This window comes from Rattus norvegicus, chromosome 1 (genome assembly GCF_036323735.1).
Source record: "Rattus norvegicus strain BN/NHsdMcwi chromosome 1, GRCr8, whole genome shotgun sequence".
Lineage (NCBI taxonomy): Eukaryota > Metazoa > Chordata > Mammalia > Rodentia > Muridae > Rattus > Rattus norvegicus.
This window is the reverse complement of record NC_086019.1, coordinates 249,102,207-249,119,134: the sequence shown is the minus strand read 5'-3', so window position 1 is coordinate 249,119,134 and position 16,928 is coordinate 249,102,207. Positions and strand designations below refer to the sequence as shown.

Genomic DNA, 16,928 nt, shown 5'->3' with positions numbered 1-16,928 from the left:
ACTGGCCTGCCTTCTTAGCCATCTGGAGACCACCAGTGCAGGGATGGCCCCGCCTACAATGGGCTGGCCCTCCCCCAAAATTTATTAAGAAAATGCTATATACCTGGATCTGATTGGGTCATTTTTCTCAGTTGAGGTTTCCTCCTTTCAGTTTATTCTAGCTTGTGTTAAGCTGACATAAAATTAGCCAGCACACAGATAAATAATAAACTTAAAAAAAAAAAACAACAACAAAAAGCAAAAACTCTTTGACCCAAACTGAGATAACTATGTAGGGGGTTCGGGCACAGAATAGGAAGAAACACAGGGCATGGAGCTGGTGTTCAGTGAGGACTGCTGTGGACCTGGCACGTGGCCACAGAGGTCTCCATGTGATAGTCAGACAAGCTAATGCTCCAGTAATGTCCAGTACTGAGATCACCTGGGTAGCCAGGGTTTGAACCCCAGTCTGGCGGCTTGAGGACCTGTATCTGTGGTCTGCAGAAATTGTGTGGGAGTTCAGGCGTGTTTGGGGGAATGTTACAGTCATAAGAGACAGAGCAAGGTGAAAGACGTCTTTCCAGGGGAAGCCCTGCTGCCTTCCCCTCCCTCCCACCCTTTCCTCTCCATCTCCATGTCCTGGTGTCAGGTTTTGGGCACAGGGTGCCTCATGCCCCTTGTGAGCCAAGACGGGGGATTTAATTGGGTTGTTTTGAGAACCAAGCTAATACAGCTGAATTGCTGGCCCTGGTTCCAGTTTTGTGCTTCAGATAGACAAATCCTTTGATTAAGACTACAGCCAATCAGGTTCAGACCTTGTGGGGAGCTGGTACTATTTTCATGAATATAGGATTTTTTTTTTCCTTCTACAGAAACGACTGGGAGCCCCCAGATAAGAAAGTGGATACGAGAAAATACCGAGCAGAGCCCAAAAGCATTTATGAGTATCAGCCCGGCAAGTCTTCCGTCCTGACCAATGAGAAGATGGTAATGTGCTTGTGAAAGGTCTTTTGTTTGCTCTGCCCCTGTTTTCTACTTCAGATGCCTTGTGTAGTTAGAGCATACTCTTCCCCCACTTGAGATAGGCTTGTTTTGTTTAGGACAATGGAAAAAAAATTGAAGTATTTTCCCCCTCCCTGCATTTCTGCAGGTCTTCATAAATTAGTCCCGAGTCTGCTTTTAAAAAACTGTGGTCTTTTTTTTTTCTTTTTTGTGACTCTGTTGTTCCATTTGTGCGTGGTTTAACTCATTTTAATTTTTCTACTAACAGCGATGGATCTCACTTAATTTGGTTTTTTTTTTAGGAAAAAAATGTACTTCTTTGTCAAACTTACTGAGTGAGTAAAGGTTTTTTTATTTTTGTAGGCAATTCTGGTTTGAAATGGATGAATATTACAGAAATGACCAGTCTGGCATTAAGATCCTTCAAAGATAAATAACCAGGGGAACGTTGTCACTTGGAGTAAAGCCTCTAGGCTGTTAGATTTTTATCTCTTAGGTCTCCTGTCTTTGATTGGCAGTGTGTTGAGAGGTAACTTATAAAAATCAGTTTGGCTTATTGTCCTTACATAAATTCACATCTCTAGAAAATTAATGTAGGGGGGGAAATGTGTGGAAATTTCAGGCTGCCGTGGAAAAGCAGCCAGTTCTGCGAATAGGAAGGCTTTACAAACTGCCACAAATTATGCCAGTCGTGTTTCCTTTCACTCACCCTTCATTAGAAAAAGCTTGCTCAAATTTTGGAAAGTGGTGAAAGAGATTCTCAAAAGCTGCATCAGCCTCACAGCCCTCCGGCTGGATGGCAGGAAGGAGAGAGGCCTCTCCTTAAGAGCGGCAGCCTGCTGTTCTACGGGTTCTTAAGGGATAATTGGTTTGACTTTTTCTGAACTGAGATGTGATGTCTTCATAAGTGCCGGAGTGATTTTAATTAGGAGAAGGTCACCAGTTCACAGAGACGACTTTAGAGGTACCATTCTCGGTGTTTGCTGGGCACCATGGGTATTTGAAGCAGGCAAACTGAATGACTAATGTTTCCCAGCTTCGGTGGGAGTTGTCGGCCTACAGGAAGTACCCCAGACGTAATAAGTGTACGTGGCCTTCAACCCAAGGAAAGAAAGCCACACTCTTTAGCAATAAGCAAGTAGTTACAGGGTTTCTGGAAGCCTTTGGGTGCTTTTATTTGGGCAGTGGCCATTCATAGTCCTGGCCTTTACTGAAGGCGAGTCCTCCTTCTTAATGTTGTCTTTGTTTCCACTTCCTTCTCTTGGTCTTAGTTGTTTCACCTCTATACAGAACTAAGAAGACGACATTATTTTGTGTTCTCCTTCAGTATCAGTTCTTGGGATCATTGGAATTATTTTTTACAAGTGCTGGGCAGTGTCCCACGGTGCCCCATGATGACCGTCTTTGGAGTGGTGGAGACTGCCCACGAGGACAGCAGCACACCATCTGGTGTCTCAGTACAGGAGCTCCTCTGTAGTGCTCCAGGCCTGAGTCCCACCCGTAGTGGCATGTGGGCACCTGTCCAACCGTTTAATTCAGTGCCCTTCACCCCAGTTAGCTCCCTCCTTCCAAAGACAAGTCATCGATTTTAAGGAGAAATTTCAGTTGAATCTTAATTTTTTTTGACAGTGGTTGAATTGGCCCATTATGTTTGATCTTTTTTAAAATCCTGCTATTTTAATCATGTGGACAGAAAAGCTGCTGTGTGCATTTCAATGTGAGCCTTTCACAGTGTGAGCCTTGCCTTTTGGTATTATCTGGCTGGCCAGAATTTCAGCAGCACCCCCACCCCCATTCATATACTTTTTGAAGGGAGCTAAAGAATCATTTCATTATTAAACGTGTAAACGGGTGACAGACGTAGAGTCCGATTTTATTTTAGTTTGCTTTGTCTCTTCGTGAAGAAAGAGAAACTCCACTTTTCTCTTCTGTTGGAGGTGCTCAAGCTTGCTTAATTCTGCCAGTTCAGGGAGTGGGTCCAGGCAGAGCTAATTGTTACCATCAAGAAGAATGTTAACTTACACAGGCTGTGGGGCCCTGGAGCCTGCTCACACTATGAGCCCATAAGACACCATTACCTTCAGAGTCCCTGGGTGACTCCCATCCTAGATGACCTGTTTGGCATATTCTTAAAAGTCTAAATACTTCCTGTGTCCCTATCTGTAAGTCAGCCTTTCCTCTCCGGCCTTGTTCTTAGAGATGTATTGCCTGATCCCTACTGTCAGGAATGTCTAGGTTTTACTCTTTTACACTTTTTTTTTCCTCTCTGCTGAAACCTCCCACAGGTTATAAGCTTCATTTAACCAATACATAGATAAAGCTTTGCTATGCCAAGCCCTGGGCTAGATGTGGGAGTTTATATTCCATGGGTGGCAGCAAGGACAGATGTTGAGATATCACAGGCACAGAATGGATATGGAAGTGTGAACCAGGGATTTGCCCAGCTCTGCCTCTCCCGTTACTCTCAGTACGAGGGTGAGTGGGGCTAGAGCACAGTTTACAGAGTGCTGGATGAGTCACGGAAGGTCTGAGTTCTGGGTTCCGATCCTGACTACCATGTGCCTTCAGGCCGTCATTTAACCTTCTTGAACCTCAAGGCTTTGATTTGTGCCTAGAAAGAGCATCTGGCCCTCCAAACCTGGTGGAGGACCAGGTGATGAGGCCGGAGGAGTAATATGGGTATGAGAGCCATGAAACTGTAAAGCACGGTGTAAGTGAACACACCACGTTCAGATGATTTACCCAATGAAATCTGAAGCTGGTCTCTGGCCCCTGTTCAAGCATCAGCACTGTCTTTGAGGAAGTGGCACTTTCTTAGCATGCCACCTGCCCCTTCGGTGACTTTATCAAGCTGGAAACAGAGCAGCCTACAGCAGCAAGGACCAGACCCTGGCACTGTGGAAGGGCCATGGTTGTGGGAACAGGGCTCGCTCTTCGCTTCCAGCAGGGGTGTCCATTCTTAGTCTGTTCCTTGGTTAGATGCCGCTTAGTTCCACATGGCAAGCTAGCGCAGGTATGAGCACTGTGGGTGATATCTTTTTACCTTTATGTCTGGGCAGCTCAAAGAACCAAGGCTTTAGATTTAAGATATTTAACATACCCTTTTCTTTATTCAACACTAGCCTTGCAGGCAGTGATCCTGCAAACAGCATTCAAGAGTGAAATGGGCCATTCTTTCAAGGCTGTAAATAGGCTAACTCTTAGGCAGCTTCCCAAAAGAGTTGGTATGTCAGTACATTTTACTGAGAAAAAAAAAAAAAAGCAAAAACAAAAACCCTAACCTATTCCCAGGGACGAGTTTATAAATAGTCTTCTCAAGAATAACAAGTGGGAAGTAGGTTTCATGAAAACCCATCGTTCTAGATTGTAGAATGAGCCAGTGCCTAAGCCATCATTCCCAAATGGTTTGGGGTTTGTGGACACTGTGCTGCTTTTCACCGAATAAAGGCAGAAGCCAGGCTGGAGCAATGGCTCAGCTGGTAAAGTGCTAAAGGACCTGAGTTCAGTTCCCAGAAAAAGAGTAATAGAAACAGGCTTGGTGCCTCATGTGTATAATTCCAGCCCTGGAGTGGTAGAGCCGGGCAGATCCTTAGGACTCGCTGGGTAGCCAACCTGGCCCAATTGGCGAGCACTGAGTGACAGAAAGACCCTGACTCAGGAAACAAGGTAGCTCAGAAACTCTCACTTAAAGTTTTTCCTCTGATACCTACATACATGTGCACGCGAGCGCGCATGCGCGCGCATACACACACACACACACACACACACACACACAAACACACAAACACACACACGACACTATTTATATCTGGATGGGCAGGCTTTTTCCTTCAGGATGGAAACTCTAGAGGAAGCTGATCTAGATGCGAGAGGACGGAGTTCAGCGTATATTCCCCTGTGGTTTCAAATCATATTTCAGTTGAAGCCTCTGATGTGCCCGTGTATCTTCTACATTAACAGCAGGAATGAACAAATGACGAATGGTTCCAGGGAATTTGGAAGAAGGGCTTGGTAAAGTCACTAAGACAGTTTGCTGCTTGCAGAGAGATTTGAACACTGCCTTAGTGGTGTCAGTACCTCCGGGAAGGACTACTCTGGGGTGTGGTGGCGCTGATGACCTGTTGGTGGGCCTGGCAGCAGGCTATTCATATTACCTTATGGCCATGGGGCAGCTAAGTTTCTTGTGTGATATCTTCAACCTCAGAAGAAACTGTGAACATTTTTGTATTTCAGATTGTTATTTAAAAAAAAAATCACATCTCAACCTTTGGTAATTTTCAGAGTTACTGAGACCATATGAACTTAAGCAAACCCTGAACTCAAACAATGGACCTAACTCCTTTTATTAGAAAACTTGACTTGATTTCTAGTCATCCATTTTTGGTGTTTTCCAAAAGTAGGCGATATTTCCTAGATAAAGTGCCAGATAAAGTGACATGTTAAGTTGCGGGGTCCCAAGTATCAATCTCCGTGACACGTCTTAGTGTAGCGGCAGCGAGGGATGTGACTTTGGAGCATAACCCAGAAGCTTTCTCCCCGTTCTGTCCTCCGTCTCGTCTAGCTTCTCTGTCGCTTGCTTGTTCCCTTCAGTCCTTTAACATTTGTTTGTTAGAACACAGAGTGTATGCTGTCTGTGCTCATCCCCCACAACGCTTGTTTAAAATAGCTTTCACCTGTGTCCTCTACTTTGACTTACGTCATTTTCACTCAGCCGTGTATGACACATGGTATCTCACCTGCTCATGTGCCATTAAAGATGCAGTGTTAACCAGCTGGCTTTGATGAAGTGTCCATACCTGCGTTTATTTTGAAAACCTTAGGGCAGCCTTGCAAATAAGTACTAAAACTGTCCTGGCCCATGAAAACCGTTTGCTTTATTCTGACATAGACGCTGAATGTTTGCTGTGCTCGCCAGCTTATGCGCTCACGGTTATTATTATTATTATTATTATTATTATTATTATTATTATTGCAAGAGGAAATAAGGACTTTGTTTTCTCTAAGGCTGAAATGATTAAGAATGCCGGTCTGCCCATATTCACCTTTGCGGTGACGGGTCGAGGTGTGGTGCCGAGTCCCTATATCCAGTCCATCTGCCTCTGCCGTTGGACTGAAAACAAATAACCTCACTGCTCCCTGCCTCGGTTTCCCTGTTTTTCTGGGGTCAGTAAAACTGGACAGTGTCTGCTGTTGAAGCAGGCGCTGTGTAACCCAGAGCCGCTGCATCTCTACTGGCTCCTATGTAACCTTTTACATAATGTTATCCTTCTCTTTCTTCCATTTCCCTGTCACCAACCCTTATAGAGTCGGGATATAAGCCCAGAAGAGATAGATTTAAAGAATGAACCTTGGTATAAATTCTTTTCGGAATTGGAGTTTGGGAGACCGGTAAGTGTGATAGCTTCGGTGGTTATACACCTTGTGAAATGATGCTGTTGGTGCCTTACTGCTGCTACAGAATCAGGTCCACGTGAGGAATCCGGTAGCGGGAGCAGCTGTGATAACTGTCCATGGTCAGATTGCATGATCTCACTACGACCTATAGGTTTTCCTCAGTTCCCCAAGAGGGGACAGTGAACCCCGAGGTACACCTTTCTAGAACATCCAGAGAGTGACCGGGGCATCGTTAGTTTGTCCTAGGACCTCTCTCTGCCACCTCCAACAAGTATCATATACCTGGTGGGCGGCATTTATTTTTCTGCCACACAGTCACTACTTTAGCCAGTCATTAAGGTTTATGAAGACAGGCGGGGAAATGTGTCACTGAGAAGGGAGGTGTTACGACGCCTCATATCACATTTTGAAAGCGTGCATGCAAGGCAAGCTTTTGAATATGCAAAAAACCAAACCAATACAAAAACAAAAACAAACAACAACCAAACAAAATCCACCTGGTCCTCTGTGCAGATATAACCCCAAGTCCAACCCAGTTAAAGGCAGCTTTTTAGGGAATGATTTTTTTTCTGAGTTGTGCTAGTATCGTTTGGAAGGGAAAGTAGAACTCTAGAAAATTTAGTGTTCAGCAGCTTCCCCTAAGGTGTTTGAGAATTTTTTTGGAAGTTTGTTAGTTTTAATACCCATAACAATCTGAATTAGTCCTTCCATTGAAGGTGAAGCACTTTAAGCCTGGAATTACTTTAAATTTTCATGGCGATAGACTTGAAAACTGTAACTACTTTGAATTCCCAATTATAACTGCAAAAGGAATTTATAGGTGGAAGAGTTATGCCTAGAAAAATAAATGTTAGACGTGGGTGTGAGACTCTAACCATTGGTCTGGGTCTCAGGTGGTTGTTTTATCTGCGGATAGGAACTGATTTTTATAGTTCAGTAAGATGTTGAATTCCATGCTGTGTATTTTTCATCAAGACGAAGACAGGCAGGGCAGTTCAGGCTGGCACTGTGGAATGGCTGATTTGGCTAACAGATGCTAGGCTTGAAAGTTAGGAGTGCCCAGTTGCCAACATTCGAGCTTGTAGGACCAGGTATTCCTCCTTTCTGGGCCCTGCAGGATGCAGTCATCACGCCTCTTCCCCTAATCTGTTATTGATGAGCGCCACCTAGGGACAGTGGAGAGGAAGTGTCTGCCCAGCTACACTTTTCTCTCTCCTCCCCAGGGCACAGTGCACAGCTCCTTTCCTCTCCTTCCCCCCAACGCCCCCATTTTTTTTTCTGCTTTTCACTATTTAGACACCAGATTTAACACACGGTCTTTCTCGCATGCAGTAAAACGAACGGTGTCCTAATCCTTTTCCTTAAGACCTGCTTGGTTATTGAACACATATTGATATATGTGGTCCCCTCCAAAGTGCTGATGGCTGTGTGCAACAGTGACGGCTCACTGTCCTCATGGAAAGTCGGAGATGCTCGTTTTCAGCTCCTTTCTCCAGAATCCATGCCAGTGATTTTTTTTTTAAAGTCCTTTTCCAGATCGCAGATTGCTAGCCATCCCCTTGTCTACCAAATAACTAAGCCAGTTTAATCTGAAATACTGTTTTTGCAAAAGTTAGGGAAGCATCTCTACTAATTGATTACTAGTGATACATTCTCATAACTCTATCACTGCAAACAAGTCCGTTGGTGTGAGACAATACCTCAGAGTCCCAGCTTTCAGGAAACAGGTCTTGAGAATAACTCGGTACATTAAGAGTTTTGCCAAAACACTGTTAACGGACCTGTGTAAGCATAGAGGGCACATATCAGTTGTCAGATAATTCTTTATCTTGGGGGGACTGATTCCTTTTCGTGTAGCCTTAGCTCCCGAAGATTTGTCAAAAGAACAGGTGCCACATCTCCAGGGACCTCGGTGAAAAGAACACTTTCACATATGGTCTGAGACATCCCCAGGGAGGACTTGTTATTTAGTTGAACCAACAGAATTTAGGAAGGTGGTAGGAGAGTGGGTTTTTTCCCCTTCTTCTCTCCTATTCTAATTACAGAGCGCCCTGCTGTGGCAAAGCTGTAATTGGTGGCAGTTGTTTTGTAAGATGTGTTAACCATTCCTGAGTCTGCCAATCACATTAGACACAAGTTGTCATCAATATTTTGTGTCTGTTGTTCTCACACCAACTTAGGGTTCTTACTCCTAGTAAAGCCTGCTAGAATCCTGGTATTAATAGGTGCTGAGTTCCTTTTTCTTCCTGAGCCTCCTCTTAGAAAGCCACTCAAAAAGAACATAAGATCGCAACACGATCCTGATTGGTGACCTAAGTAAGGCGCTATGAATAACCAATGATTTAAGACGTCAGAGACCACTTGGGGAGGCCGGGGTGATTGTTCGAAGCAAATTTAATTTGTAGATACTTGTTTATGTAATTTGTGACAAAGTAAGAAAGGTGTGGGAATGACACGGGTTAAAACGTCTACTTCCCAGACAGCCATTGACTGTATTAAACGCTAAAAATGAATGGTCGCCATATCACTGACGTTGCAGAACGCAGACCTCACATCCATGAAGACCTGCTGCTGACAGCAAAAACACAGCCAGAGTCAGTTTGTTTTCTTTTGGAGAGGTAGTACAGGGAGCAAGAGGGCCCACCTTTGACTCTCCCCTTCCCCCCAGTTTCTACAGAAATTGATTTGCTGTCTAGCCACAAACTCAAGGCAATGTTTCTTAGTATTAATCCCCCGAGTGCTTCTGTAGAGTTAAGGGACATGAGACTTGCATGCAGTCTGCAGAGCTTTTAATGATCTCCTGGGTTTGATCTCCCTGGAGATCACAGAATGGTAGATCTCAAGTGTACATAGGCACAGTCAGAATCCACTTTGTGAGAGAGAAATTCAGAGTTAGAAGTTTCTGGAAGTTTGCTTAGCTCTCACTCCCTTAGCACACACCCTTGGTAAGCCTGCAGCATTCTCCTGGCAGATTTTTCAGCTCCCTGGTTGTCCATGAAGGGGTAAAGAACAAACATAGTGACCTCTGACCTGCTGGGGGTTGGGGCATGCCTGTAGCGTCACTGGTATTACCTAACTCTGCTTCCATTATGAAAGGCCAGTTAAGCTGCAAGTGTGAAATTGTCACGTGTACTGTTTGAATTCCCACTCTGGATGCCATTGATCCCTACTCTGGATTCTGCTGCTACAAACCTTTCTAGGTCACCTTTTTTAGGTGAGCCTCTGTTGGCCAAACCTAACAGATTCCCGCATTTATTAACACGCAGTAAATTTTTCCTGCAGTAGGAAAGACTATTTTCAAAAATGTAAAAAAAAAACCTCCAGGTTCAGTCTTTGTTTGAAGAGAACAAGAAAGAATTTGAGTTTCTAAATTTGTTTCAATTCCTTATTGATGCTTCCCCCACCCCCACCCCCGCCTTTTTATAATTATTTTTAGTACTGAGAATCAAGTGTTGATTTACTCTTGAAACGTGTACTTCCTAGTCAGAGATTTCAGGTCCCCTGGGGCAGACAGCTTCGTGTCCTGAGCCAGGACCCCAGCCCTTTGCTTTGAGTTCAGCTTTCTGTGTCGGTCCGGTTCCTAGTGTGCCCCTCCTTGTCTGAGCCCCATGTCTGTCTTTATGCCTTTATGCTTATTTCTTCATTTCCTCCTCTGCTTCCCGTCAGCCTCCTAAAAAGATATGGGACTATACTCCTGGAGACTGCTCTATCCTTCCTAGAGGGGATAGAAAGGTAATTCCATGCCTCCTCCTCGGACTGTGTGCTACACCGCTAGCTTTGGGTGCCGTGAGTGTGTTGTGGGTGTGTGTTCTTTTCTTAAATCCTTTTTTTTTTTTTAACTTAGTACCTTGTTTGGCCTGGTGATAAAACTATTTAATGAAGTCCGTGAGACATATACTAATGCATAGAGGTTCGTTTTGCTTTGTTTTTTAAACCAACTCTTGTCACAGTCGTTATACTCTGACACAAAGGAAGCAGACCAGGTAGGTTTTTGTGGCACTTGTAGTTCTCCTTAGAAGTAGAATAGATGTCTGAAGTTCCGCTACCGAGGATTTCCTTGAACCTGCCTAGTGTTGCTCTTTCTGTGTTCACGTCTTTAAACTAATTTCCAGTGAGCTCTTGTGATTGACTCAGGCCACCGTGACCCTATTAAAATTATGACACTAAAAACAAAATTCATCTTTCATACTTAACCCTCCATTCCTTCCTCTTTTCTCTGAACTAAAACATTCTTTCTCATCTTTTTCTTTCTTGAACCAGACTAACCTAGAAAAAGATCTCAACTTGTGCCAAGCAGAGTTAGAGGCAGATTTAGAGAAAGTGGAGACGGTTAATAAATCACCCACTGCACACGTGCCACAGGTATTTCCAGTTTTTCTCTTGCTCTTGGTTCCTTTTCCAGCTCTGCCTTGTTTTCTTCTCTGTTCGTTGGTTTCTATGTTGTGGAGATGACAGAGGGTGATGCTGCTAGCTTTGAGATGCATGGCTTTCTGTTTACACACACACACACACACACACACACACATACATACACACACATGCACACACATACATACACATACATGCACACACACACATACACACACACACAAACACACACATGCACACACACATACACATACATGCACACACACACACCCCACCGGGTCAATTTTTTTGTTTGGAATCCTTTGGAACTTGGCATATTCCTTTAAAGCACTTTTTAAATACATACAGGATGGCTGATGATTTGAACTCTTCCCTACCCACCATGCCCTGTATTTCTTCTTTTGATGACCTTTTAAAAGTTCTTTCCTCTGCCTTCTTTGAATTTCCACAGTGCTATTTGGGGAGCCAGTTTTTCTTAGCTTTTTTTTTCTTTTTGTCACCCCGGGAGATGCCAACCTCAGGTCATTTTGATAGACACAGCAATAGTAACTGGGCTAAGGCATTGTCAGAGCAACGGTGTCTGTCATCGTAAAGGTCAGCAAGTTCACAACAAAAAACACACTCTAGATATCAAATAGCCTGGATATGAGCATTTAACACTGGATACCTTTGCTGGTATCTTAAAGGGGGCCACGTTAAAATGTATGTGTTTAAAAGGTAGGAAGGGGAAAGGAGAAAGAGCCAGTCCAAGGTGAACAGACTTCTAGGGGGAAGATGAATGTTTGCTGAAGTGTGCTTTAGGTTCCCTGACAAAACTGAAGAGCCTCTAGTGAGAAATTATGGCTTTATGTGGTCATTTCTATAGTGGCCAGGAAGGACACTTGTCCTGTGGGAGGACATTTGTAATTGATAATGGGTCTGTGCTAGATGTAAGCAGTATTGAGACCCACCGGTGCAAGGTTAGAAACCCAAACCCAGGGAAGGGCAAAGATACCAGAGTTTATGGTAGCCTCCTTGTGGGTCTGGGATATAAGAGTGGGAAGCCATTGAGCTGTGGTAGTCCTGGCTACCTCCTTGGTATACAGAACTGAGAATTGATGAAGAAGATAGCATGGGTGGGCCCTTTCCCTCAGAACTGAAAAGAGCAAAGAGGTAAACTGTCATATATCCAGGTGAGACAGGTGATTGGGGTGGAGAAAGGCAGAGTGGGCTTCTGGGTTTCTAACTAGGGTGAGACCATACTGAGATCTGGTATAACTGCTGTAGTATTAAAGGCTCAAGGAAGAAACTATCCCAGCCTGTCCTGGAATACGAGTTATGGCTATGGGTCTGTCTTAATAACAATGGCCGACATGCAGGATGAGAAGTCTAGTAACAGGCTGGCCAAAATAAATCATTTCATAGCAGTTAAACATCTGCAGCTCATGCAGAGATGGGGGCTCAGCTAGAGCTGACAGATCCTTCCGTTAGGGCCCAAGCCCTGCCAGGGACAAGATGGTGCAGGGAAGTGCCTGACACATGGACCCACAATCCATTCCCATTGGTTGTTTTTCTGGTGCAGTTAGCATTGAACATAGATGAGGATGCTGGCAGGAGTTACACACACACACACACACACACACACACACACACACACACACACACAAGAGACTGCCTTCAGGATGGGACAGATATGTCCATATTTACTGGGGATAATATAGAAAGAGTATATGTGTTCAAAGGGATAAGACAGATCAGCTCGACTAGAAATCTTGAGTGGGAATGGTGGGATGGACAGGCTTGGAAAAGACTGTAGACTCAGGAGTGTGACTAAGAAGATGTTGGGTTTTCCTTTAGACCACTGATGATGGAGAGAGGGGTTGGGATGGGGGGAGGAGACCATTCCTTTAGAGAAGTTAAATTGAAGGTAGAAAAGGTGAGTGTCAGAGGGAGGAGGCCACTGCAGGAGTCCACACTGTAGGGGCCTCAACATGGAGGAGGGGAAGGATCGGTGGGCAGAGACTGCCAGGGGAGTTCCAGTGGACTAGCTTAAGTAGTTGGTGTGAGGAATGAGCTCAGGAAAGGAGGAGCGATAACATTAGGGTTTGGAGTCGACAGCTAGAATATTAGTAAAGCTGAAGGAAGCTGGAAAGAGACTCACTGTAGAGGTAAATCGTGGAGTTGGTTTCAGGTGTTTGGCCGCTGAGTTGCTGGCTTGGGATCAGGTTGGGATATTGAGAAGGTAGTAGGAACCGTAAGACTAGATCTTAGGAAGCAGGCAAGTGCTATAAAAATTATCAGAGTTGCCTACAGGGAGGCGATTGGGAGGTTTGGGGAGTCAGTAAAGACACCTAGTAGCAAGTAAAGGACTGAGAGAGGTAGGGACCAACAGCTACCCATCCGCTAGGATACTGGATGGCATTAACAAGACAAGGAGAGCCACAGGGAGGACAGTTCAGAGAGATGGAGGAGCCAGGAAGGCCCAGTAACCCAACTGCTTCAGAGAGATCTGAGGAAATAGATTGGGGGATGGCAGGATGCCTCGGTGAGTGAAGCTGCTTGCTGTGTAACTATGACAACCCCGGTCCCGTCCCCTGAACCAGGTGGAAAGAGAAATGACAAAGCTGTACTCTGGCCTCCACACGTCCACCAGGACACCATGTCGCCACGACATACGTACTTTACCCCACCCGGTAATAAGCAAATAAGTGGTTTACAAAAGATAAAATTCTAGGATAGGTCCACGGAACGGATTATAGAAATTTATACTTGGCTTCTGGGCGTTAGGCTCTGTGGAAAGGAATCAGAAAATCCTGCAGGGGGGTGACGTGATTGGAAGAGGGAATGAAGGGGTAGTGATGACCCCAGAAGGAGGGTTTTTGTGATGGCGATGCTGGCAAGCTCTTCAACCGTAGAATCCCAGAATGGGGGAAAGGCCAAAAGCTCGGAGCCTTGTGACAGGAGGTGGGTTGCTGTCAGTATAGCCAGAAGGACCAGAGGACGATAGGACTGAGCAGAGCTGTAGGGCAGAAAGGAAGGCACCCCTCATCCTGGGACAGCAGGAGAGGGACCTGTTGGAGCTGGCTATTTCTGCAAGCCGAAGGAAGGCTAAGGAGCCACCAGTGAGGCCACCACCCCTCCCTGTCATCTCCTCCTCCTGCACTGTTTCTCTTTTCCCTAAATGTCTCTTCTCCAGGTAGTTTGTTCTTCCAATGGTTATTAGTAGAGGCGATAGTCATTATTAACTAGGGATATCTGTAGAAGTTAACTTCTACATTGATTTACTTAACACAAGTACATTGAACCCTTGACATCCCCCCCCCCCCCTGAGTTGTGTAATTACATTGCTTCCTCTCTCCAGTAGTTCTGGGTTGATTTCTTCCTTTCGTTAGTGGCCCGTCATTTTATGAAGCGTCTCCCAACCCGTACTGACCGTGTGGTTAGTGGATTCTGTGAAATTGTGTCTCATTTTCACACTTCTCAACATGGTATGGCCATCTTAAGGTGCTTTTTAAAATACAGTCTCTACCTAGAGCGCTGTGTGCTGCTCTTGGGTGTGGCACTTGTGGTGCATGAAAGGAGCTACAGAGGCCTTAGCAGAGTGTCTGAGGGTCGGGGAAGAGAAACGAATGGGCTTCTGCTCTCTGGGGTTGCAGCCGAGGATAAGTGTGAGCAGAAGTTCACCTCCAGGCTCACCTATGTTTGTGGCTCTATCTCGTGTAAAGCAAAGGATGAGAACCAGCACCCCTCAATCTCTCCTGGCCCAAAAGTCTTTGTGCCCAAGCCCCTTGTCCCCCAGAGGCACTGTCTACCTGACCAAACTGAAGCAGCCTGTCTCCTTCCCCTTGCTTTGCAACCAGTGAATTAACACCAATCACTGTAATTTTTGTTTCTTTTTACATTGTTCTTTCCTTTTGACTTTTACAGAGCTCAGCAGTCAGCCCGACTCCAGACATTACGTCAGAGCCTCCTGGATAGTAAGTAGCCAGTCCTGTGTTTTCATGGCTCAATGTATCAAGGGCTAGACAAGGGTGAGAACAGCGTGTGGTTTGGACCCTGATCTGTATCTGTCTGTGGTGTCTCCTGGTAGGCAGTAAAGGCTGTGGTTCTGGGCAGGGCTCAAGGTAGTGGGCTGTCACACACTTTGGGCTTTGTCTTCCAGTAGTTTGATGGTGCGGTAGTTTTCAAATTAGTTTTCTTTGATTCTCTTTCTCCGAATTAATTTTACGGAGACTCATGTTACCTTTGATAGCTTTACCCCAGGTTGATGTCTTTATCTTTGGGGTGTGAAGTTACTTGTATGCATTTATTTTAATTTTGCTTACTTTGCGCACATATGTGTGGGTATATATATGTCTGTGAGTGTGGGCTTGGCTGTGGAGGTCAGAGCACAAGCTATGGGAGCTTTCTTCTCATCGTGAACCCTGGGAATCTGTCGGGCCATCGGGTTTGCATAGCGGGTGCTTCTGTTTGCTTAGCCATTGTATTGGCCCATTTGTCTCCATTAGAGTCAAACTTGCTCTCAGTGGATCTCTGAGGGAAGAAACTGTAGCTAGGATGTACCAGCTCTAGAATAAAGATACAGGGGCAGATAGTAGGATTAGGTCCTGAAACCAGTCCTGCCATGCAAGATGCAGGCCTAGATTTTCACATGGACATAGTTGTTGTTGTTGTTGTTGTTATTATAATGCCAATTAAAATTTTGGCTGCACAATGCATGTATGTTCCATTTTTTTTTTCTTCATGGAGTGACTGATACTAGGGGTACAGGAATGGGTTTATTTTCTCTGACAATGAATTAAGAGACAAGGAATGGAAAGAAATGGAAATCTTGAGTGCCTCAGCAGAACTACCATGTGATATCTTGGAAATTAGGGTCCCCTCCTGGTTCCCAATTTCATTAATAAAAGTTTAAGAATGGCGACACCAATAGAGGTCTGAGAATAAAAGGAGGAGCCCAGGGCGGGCGGGCTGTCAATCCCAGGAGCCCAGGGCAGGCAGGCTGTCAATCCCTAGCTGCCTGGAAGGAGAAGGAAGGAGAAGGAATGAAAGCCACGCTGCCTGAGATAGGCAGTAACAGGTCAGCCACCTGGCAGCAGGCAGCCTGTGGCCAACACAGGAACTTTAGAGAAAGTAAGGAGTTAGGGAGTTTATGTTAGATAGGGAGTTTAAAAGCATGAGTTCTGGTTAGCAGCTGAAAGATGAAAAGAAAAAAATAGTTACACCTTTCTAAGTTAGGCTTCAAAAAGGTTAACAGCTCTAGCTGAACCTCATGGTAGCTAGATCCCCCAGGAGGCACTTGGAGGAGGGAATTCTGGGAAGGAAAATCTTAAGGTGAGCCTGCCTCACTGCAGATGATCCCAGAGACAAGGGCATGTCTCCACCTAGAGGTAGAGTCCGTTTTTACATAACCATGGTCTCCTCTAACTCTGTCTCCAGAGTGCCCTTCCCAGGGCTGTGCCCGGCAGCTCTTACCCTGGCTGTGTTCTTTTCAGGGCTGCCTTTGTCTTGCCTTGGGAGACCTGTTGTACAGAGCGAGCTCTGAAGCTGTATAATAAGTATGGACTGAACGCTCTCATGCCCAGATTCACATCAGTGCTTTGTCTGCATCTGCTGCCCACTCTCTGAGTTATTTGTCTATACTTTCCTAACTGCTAATCATAAACTCCTCAAGGACAAGGCCTTCCACCTTCAGGGTGCCAGGCAGACCTGCTAAGTTTGAGGTGTAGTGGGTTTTGGTTGCACTGGGCATTTTAACTAGGACTCTCCACGCCAGCCTTGGGTCACCATTGCTGCCTGGCCTTCCCTCTGACTCTTCATCCTCTCTCCCAGGACTGCACAGAGAAGGCTGCCTCACTACCTGAGTGGCCGGCTCAGCGAATCCCTTAGTGCTCCCAGCACTATGCTACTTATCACAATAGGAACGCTGGCACGGCTGTCTGGGGGAATCCTCTCACCCCCACAAAATGAGTACAGTAAATGAAAGACAAAGCAGCCGGGGAATGAGTGGATGTAAGGGTTAAAGGTGTTTGGAATGGTAAATCACTACCGTGGTGATCAGTTGGGTTAAGGACACAGATCTCAGATGACAAAGCTTTTAAGTCTACTGGGCACTTACTGTGTACTAGGTCCTCTTCACATTTATTCCTGTGAGCATCCCAGGAGGAGCGGGTATGACCGTCATTGCCAGTGTACAAGTGAGGAAA

The 16,928-nt window shown here is 45.3% G+C and overlaps 1 protein-coding gene across 51 annotated transcripts in view; it reads left to right on the top strand.

Annotated features, from left to right (window-relative positions):
* Positions 1–16,928, top strand: part of Sorbs1 (sorbin and SH3 domain containing 1) — a 222,380-nt gene that overhangs the window by 160,569 nt on the left and 44,883 nt on the right. For 41 of the 51 annotated variants that reach the window (XM_063273987.1, XM_063273958.1, XM_063273968.1 and 38 more), the window contains 5 exons: positions 852–966; positions 6,286–6,369; positions 10,042–10,107; positions 10,636–10,737; positions 14,650–14,699. In XM_063273987.1, the coding sequence (XP_063130057.1) occupies positions 852–966; positions 6,286–6,369; positions 10,042–10,107; positions 10,636–10,737; positions 14,650–14,699 (417 nt within the window). The remainder of the gene's footprint in view (positions 1–851; positions 967–6,285; positions 6,370–10,041; positions 10,108–10,635; positions 10,738–14,649; positions 14,700–16,928) is intronic. The other 10 variants (XM_063274083.1, XM_039095156.2, XM_039095228.2 and 7 more) reach the window with 5 other exon arrangements.